We start from the raw sequence: 6905 nt of genomic DNA on the forward strand, positions 1-6905 counted from the left end.
GTAGTTAATTATAGGCTTATTATTCAAACTACTGGAATGACATAAGATCCCCAAGGCTTTTAACTATGGCTTAGAACAATTATTTGATTAAAGAGACTTATATTGGACCCGATATGGTGGAAGTATAGCTTTAGGTTATGCAACATCTATGACTAAAGTTCAAGAAGCGCTTCTATGATTACGTTTGTTTATCAAAATCAAAAATGATTCTGTTTGAGTTAAAACTCACTCAGTTGTGACTGTAATTCTAAAACAGTACTATATATATACAGCCTAATATTTCAAAGACACCAACCATATTTTGCTCAATTATTGCTTTTATATTCAAATTTTTTGGAATAAGATGAAATACCCAAGAATGTTAACTATACTTTAAACCCTTCATTTTATTTATGCGGCTGTATTTGGCCCTGAGATGGGGTTTCGAATGAATTGTAAACATTTAGTATTCTTTATGAAGAACAATTTTAACTTCTTAAAAAACAATTTGCGTGCTCCCAAAGGTTTAATAAGAATAATTTGTTCATAGAAATTGACAAACATTCGTTTGAGAATATAAATGTAATTCAATCTCAATTTTGAGAAAAATAATTCTAGCTTGCTTTTATTTTGATGACACAGGAATGTCATCACAATAATGGTCAATTAATTATTCTTATTAACCGTTTGGATGCACTCTTAAAGTAACCAAAATGGATTGTCACAATAAAATAATGATAAATTGATAGACTTTATTTGAAAGGCTATATTGGGCCAATATCAGTCATTTAATTTAAACAAAGGTATTAAGCTGTAGTAAACTGTCTTGAGTATCTCATCTCATCCCAGAAATTAAAATACAAAGCCTATAGTTGAGCGAAAAGGCTATACATCAAATAGAAAAAATTCATTTAGTTGATTTTTGTTCAAGATTGTTTGTATGTTGATGCACCACATATGTGTATATAGTTCCGATTCAATATAATCATCATCATCAGCTGGTAAACTTACATATAGAAAAAAAGAGGGGGGAGACACTTAGTTTAGTGCTATAAATAGCCTATCTGCGTTTTCACATGTCGCATATTGAATGACTGAGTTTCAAATTTATGATCAATTACCCAATAGAAGACGTGTCGTTTAAAAAGTCAAAAAAATAAAATAAAAACAACGTGGAAGGGAAGAAATAAAGAGGAAAAGAAAAGATAAGGTAAATTTCATGCAAGTAACATACCGTAAATGATAATCATACGTAAGTAGTTAAATACAGAAAACGAAAAAGAGAGAGAATGGGTAGGAAATTATTATTTCTGAAAGTATCTCTCCTTTTTCCCACAAAGAGATTTATATTTTTTTTCCAAAGGGAAAAGAAAGAAGAAGTTATCTTTTGGTTGAAAAAGGGAAAAAATATAATTTTTTTTTTGTTAAAATCAAGATGATAAAAAAATCCTTTTTTTTTTCCTTTCCACTCCTCCTTACAAGGAGCAGGGAAAAAAGCAAGAGACAAATATTAATATAGAGCGTTGTCATCCAGTCAGTACTATCACGCAACCTTTCATACGAAAATAAACAAACAAAAAAAAAGGCCCAAAATCAATTTGTAGTTAGCCGACTATGGGCCCAATTCTTTTCAGCTATGGTATTATTATGCAATAAGCATTGGCGTTTGTAGGATTTTATTGAGGGGAAAACTTCGCTCTTCATAGACAATTTAATTTTTGTGAAAATAATGTCAAAAATTAAATTATTTGGAGAAAAAAACTCAAAAACTAACAGCTATTCCCAAAATATTAAATTTTTTGGAAAAAAAAAATCAAATATTTCAAGTTTCATTTTTTCTCAACAGCTGGGGATTTTTTTTTTTTTTCCAAAAAGTTTAATATTTAAATTTTATTTCCAAAAAATTTTAATCCTCTGAGAATAGCTGGTTATTTTTGCAATTTTTTCCCAAAAAATGTAATATTTGAAAATAGTTGTGGATTTTCGCAATTTTTTTCCAAATAATTTAATCTTTTGTGAATAGCTGTGGATTTTCAAAAAAATAATCCTGTAGACGTCCCAGTATATATATATATATGCATTTCTCCCAAGTTGAGGCAAAAATCAATCATACTAAAAATATGGATGGATATTATCTCCTCTTCCTCTCTTTGTTTTTTTTTTCTTCTTCTACAGGGGGAAAGAGAGAAGGATTGATTGATTGATGGGTCTCAATTAGACAAGGGAGAGAAAGAGAGTCAAGAGATAAGAGACAACACCGGACCAACATTGAGGAGAGTGAAAAGGGATGCTAATTCCTAGTGACACAGGGTATCCCTTCTCCACACTCGAGTATCGAGACAGAGATAGATAGATATAAATTTATATATATATTTATATATCTCATATTATCTAGACTATTCCAATAATAAGGAAAATAAGGAAAACAAAAAAAATCGCTTTTCCCATCAGCTCCTTATCGCAAAATATATATTATATATATATTTTTTTTAAATACACATCAAAAACTAAGAGTAGGACCCACTACCTAGTCATTTATGGTGGAAACTGGTATTTGATCTAACAAACGACCACACTCAGTGACGGCAAATATACTTCACTTACTTTGAAGCAAGAACCTAACTGACGACAAAGGCCTTATTCTATCATCAATAAGAATAAATTTCCTCCTTAATTAATCTATTCATAAAAGTAAAACGACTATTTATTTATTTTTCTTAAGGAAATGGCTCAAAATGGGGAACAAATATGATTTCCATCAATGAAGAAAAAACCACTAAATTTAGATTGTCTCTCAACTAAGCAATGTTAAAATCCATCTCAAGCGCCAGGGCGTCTATAAATTTAATTTTTAACCACGTTTATCATATATTATTTAGGTTTTTATAAAATACAACCATGGACCAAGGTTAATAGAAATACATTGTTGGACCATCATATAATTGGGCTTGCTAGAATTTTGAATTTGATGTGTCGTACCGACTGCTGGGCAAGACAGACAACCAATCATATTCTATGACGTCAATATTAAAAAGCAGGGTGAAGTCAACCAACCATCAGTCGTACTCACGTTATGGTATTAAACTTGCCATGGACAAAATTAAAAGTGTCTAGCTTGAGAAATAAGGCATATAGGCCTCATGAATTAATTCCTTGAAAGCCGGTTTATATGCTAAAAGTGTCGTAGAAGGAAGAGACAAGGGTTTAGTTTGAACAATACAAAAAATCCTAAAAAAAAGTGGATTAAGAGAAGTGAATACTTGACTGCTCCTTTCTGGTGACCTGGACATAATCACAATTTGCAATTTATTTATGTAGTACCTTTAAAATTGTATTGTCTTTTTTTTTTAGCCTACTACTAATAAATCATTTTTTATTTATTTAATCAAGAATGAGATTGTTTAAACCCCTTTGTTGCTCAGAATACCCCTAATGGATATTTAAATGATAAAATTGTACTAAATGGGTCATATTGAGCAGCTTTTGTTTCTGTTCTTCTATGATCAGAGGCCTTTTTTTCCTTCAAAAGTTACCCCAAAGCTGAATCAAATAATTTTCCCGCTTAAAAATAAATTCTAATGAACTAGAATGTTTAATTTTTTGATAATAAATGTATGTATGACGTCTGTACTTTATTCGGTTTCATCACAGAAAGAAGATTGTTTTTTTAAATATTAATATTTATAATAATATAATTAAATACTAATGATAAGGTTTATACATAAATCTTTAAAAATAAAAAAGGTTTCTTGGCAAGTGTGGGGTATGTTTAAATTTTTGTTCCTGACAGGGTGAACTAACTAAATACGTAACTAACAACAGGGTATGAGAGGACCGTTTCCAGAGCAGTCCGAGGCCGGAGAAGAAGCATCTCCCAGGCCCATGTGATCCTCTCCTCCCGAGGGGGAACTCCATCCTGCGTCTTTGTTCGTCTCCATTTGGCTCGTGAATTCTGAAACCAGACCTAAGGAAGAAAGCATGAGGAGTTGTATTGAAATGGCTTATTCGTACTATTTATTAAATGGGGCAAGGAATTGTAGGGAGTAGCTCTTACCTGAAGCACTTTTTTGTCGAGCCCCGTTTTTTGCGATAGCATTTTCAATTCTCGAGAGTCTGGGTTTTGATTGATTTGAAAATGAGCCTTCATGATCCGAAGCTGGTGATGCTTAAAACTCGTACGCGCCCGTTTCGTTTTAGGCTGATTTCCACCTCCGTGACCTCCCCCCAGAATCATTCCTCCTCCTCCTAGAGGATCTAATCCAGCAAGACCCACAGGAGTATTTCCTCCCTCAGGGCCATATACACCGCCTTCTGCTGTAAATCCTTCGCCGGTGATCATTTTAGGACGCTTCTTCCGTCCCCGCCGCTTTTTGAAAGAGCTGTTGGGCTTGTTATTGTTGTCGAATGGATAGTTATCAATAAGGCCGCCAGGAGAAGATGCAGAAGAGTGAATCATGGTAGCGGGATGTCCAGTGCCGCCTGGATAGGTCGGATGATCTCCAATAGGCCCTCCACCATACCAAGAGCCATCGTAGGAGTGTGGCGGTCCCCAATCATAGGGACCGGAAGGAGGTGGATATGAGGCTGAATAGCCTCCACCCATACATCCTCCAAAGTCCTCTTCTAGTTCTTCATCATCATCTTCCTCTTCGACTTGATCGTAGTGATCCTTGCAGAAAAGAAGATCGTTGACCATGCCAAAGAGATCTCCTTTGACAAGCGTGACGTCGCAACTGGAACAGCGAAAGCATTCCACGTGGAAATAAAAGTCTTTTGCTTTCATGACTAGATCTGAGGGGCGGATGTCCAGGGAGCACTTTGAGCAGGTTCGAATACAACTTTGCATTCTGAAAAAGTCAACATTCAAATAAGGGTTATTTATTCAAATGTACATATACAATAATTAAAAATTAAAATAATTGAATAGTGATTAAAATAAAATAACATTTTAATCACTATTAAAAATATACATATTTTATAGATAATCCTAATCTCATTTTTATAAATAAGTTAAATAAATTGAATTTTAATCTCTCAAAAGAGGATTGGAGATTGGAGCTCCTAAGTTTAGAATACGTGAATCAATGATCATTGTATCCGTGACAGGATATGTGTTATTGAATGATAGTATGTACCACACAGTAAAAAAATAACAAAAATAGAAACATTATTTTGTTGCGGTTTTCATGTGAATTTTAACTTTTTTCTTTTTGCAAAAACCGTAAGATTGTTATTCTTTTTAGTGATGGTCTTTTGGTTGTAGTTTTTTTCTTTTTTTCTAAGAAATAAGAGTTCAAATCTCTTAGGATTTCATTCTGTTATTTTTTTTTTGACAAAATTAAATAATACTTGTATCCAATTTTGTACAGTTTTAAAGTGAAAAAAGCAGGGTTTTTTTTTTTTTTTACAACGAAATATAATTAGTGATGTTTTTATGTATGTAATTTTGTTGATTTTTGACTAATTCGACGAATTAATGAGGATTTGTCTTGCATAAGTAATTTAATACAATTTTAAAGTAAAAAAAAACCGGGTTTTTCTTCCGCTGAAATATTGCTTTAAATAAAGAATTTTTAAAACATCAACTTATTTCACATTTACAAGTTTGTACACATCACTAAAAAGGAACAGAAGGGCTTCTAGCTACCAGGCTTGTAATTGCGGTGTTCTCTATTTTAGGACAATCCGCAAAGACTTGTGGTTATTTGTTATTGTGTGTGTTTTTGAAGCCGAAATAAATACGTAAATAAAAGTTGTAGGGGGGTATCTCTTACTTTAGAAAATCCTCTTTGCAATAAATATGTCCCTCTCGTTCGAAACAGGATGACTGATCCTCAAGCTCTCCTCCGCACTCTGAACACTTCAGACAGCTCGCATGCCATTTCTTCTCCACAGAAGTAAGGTAAAAGTCATCTACGATCCTTAGGCGACATCCCGCACAGAGAGGCGGCAAATCCATCTCAGTGCCAAGAACGCCACTCCATTCGGAACTGGAGTTCTCGCCAGAGTGGAGGGGTGTGGGGATGGAGGATGTGGAATTGATGTACTGGGAGACGGGAGCAAGAAAATAAGGAAATGAGTATGAATGCACGGCAGAGTTACATGGACAAAAAACAATAAACCAGGATTGATTTTGTCCCATTTAATGAAATATATTCAATGCAAGTTTGTCAAAAGGAGACTTTTCTTACTTTTTGCTCGTTGAGTTGCTGTAGAGTCGTACGATCTTCCATGGTGGTCGGGTAGTATGAATCCAGTGGCTCCCCCTTCAATAAAATTCCCATATTCATTCGGGGAGGTCACGTGGAAACGGAATAATAACTTTTTAAGAGAAGTAAATAATATCCCTATATCAAAATCCCAAAACAAGTCAAGAGAAGAAGTTTTGATATAATAAAAACACCCGAGTATATAATATTATGTTTATATCCAATAATATTAGTATTCAAAATCACGGCACTTTAACAACAAATAAATAAATATTCACGTCAGTCTCCTCACTCCATCAAATCTCTTTACGTACTGAAGTTGACGTCGATCATCTATTTTCTTTTTTTTTTCTTCCTCCCCCTCTAGCAGAGGTGTAGAGATCTCGTCATGCGTGCTCCTCTTCTCCTCTCCTTATCAACGTACACAAAAACGCAGGTTCGCAACGCGCTTCCGCTCACGCGGACTCCACCCTTGAAAAAATATATATATAACTTCTTAGTTATAAAAACTCGGCGCCGTCAAGTTAAAAATCCTCCGCTGGCGACAAAATTTATTTTATTCCTTTTACCGACTTTGCGATAACGTGTTATTTTGTTTATTTAACATACTCTACATGGGAAAACTATATTTGTTATTTACCAAATCTCCGCCTTTCTTCTAAGTATTTTTTTTTTTCCTTTCCTTCTAAAAATCTTTCTCCTACTTTTAAATAGAAT

The 6905-nt window shown here is 33.7% G+C and overlaps 1 protein-coding gene across 1 annotated transcript; it reads right to left on the reverse strand.

Annotated features, from left to right (window-relative positions):
* Positions 1 to 3570: 3570 nt before the first annotated feature.
* On the reverse strand, positions 3571 to 6503 carry LOC121123014 (LIM/homeobox protein Lhx9). The gene is made up of 4 exons (XM_040718096.2): positions 6171 to 6503; positions 5754 to 6025; positions 4034 to 4826; positions 3571 to 3943 (listed from the first exon to the last, which is right to left on the reverse strand). The coding sequence occupies exons 1-4, from the start codon at positions 6267 to 6269 to the stop codon at positions 3776 to 3778; spliced, it is 1332 nt and encodes a 443-aa protein (XP_040574030.1). The 5' UTR covers positions 6270 to 6503; the 3' UTR covers positions 3571 to 3775.
* Between the last annotated feature and the right edge of the window lie 402 nt (positions 6504 to 6905).

This window comes from Lepeophtheirus salmonis, chromosome 1 (assembly GCF_016086655.4).
Source record: "Lepeophtheirus salmonis chromosome 1, UVic_Lsal_1.4, whole genome shotgun sequence".
Lineage (NCBI taxonomy): Eukaryota > Metazoa > Arthropoda > Copepoda > Siphonostomatoida > Caligidae > Lepeophtheirus > Lepeophtheirus salmonis.

Coding starts and splice junctions, on each gene's coding strand:
- LOC121123014 (XM_040718096.2), bottom strand. CDS start 6,269: ATGAATATGGGAATTTTATTGAAGGGGGAGCCACTGGATTCATACTAC. Junction 4,827..5,753: donor TGCAAAGAGGATTTTCTAAA/GTAAGAGATACC, acceptor TGACTTTTTCAG/AATGCAAAGTTGTATTCGAA. Junction 3,944..4,033: donor TCGACAAAAAAGTGCTTCAG/GTAAGAGCTACT, acceptor TTTCTTCCTTAG/GTCTGGTTTCAGAATTCACG.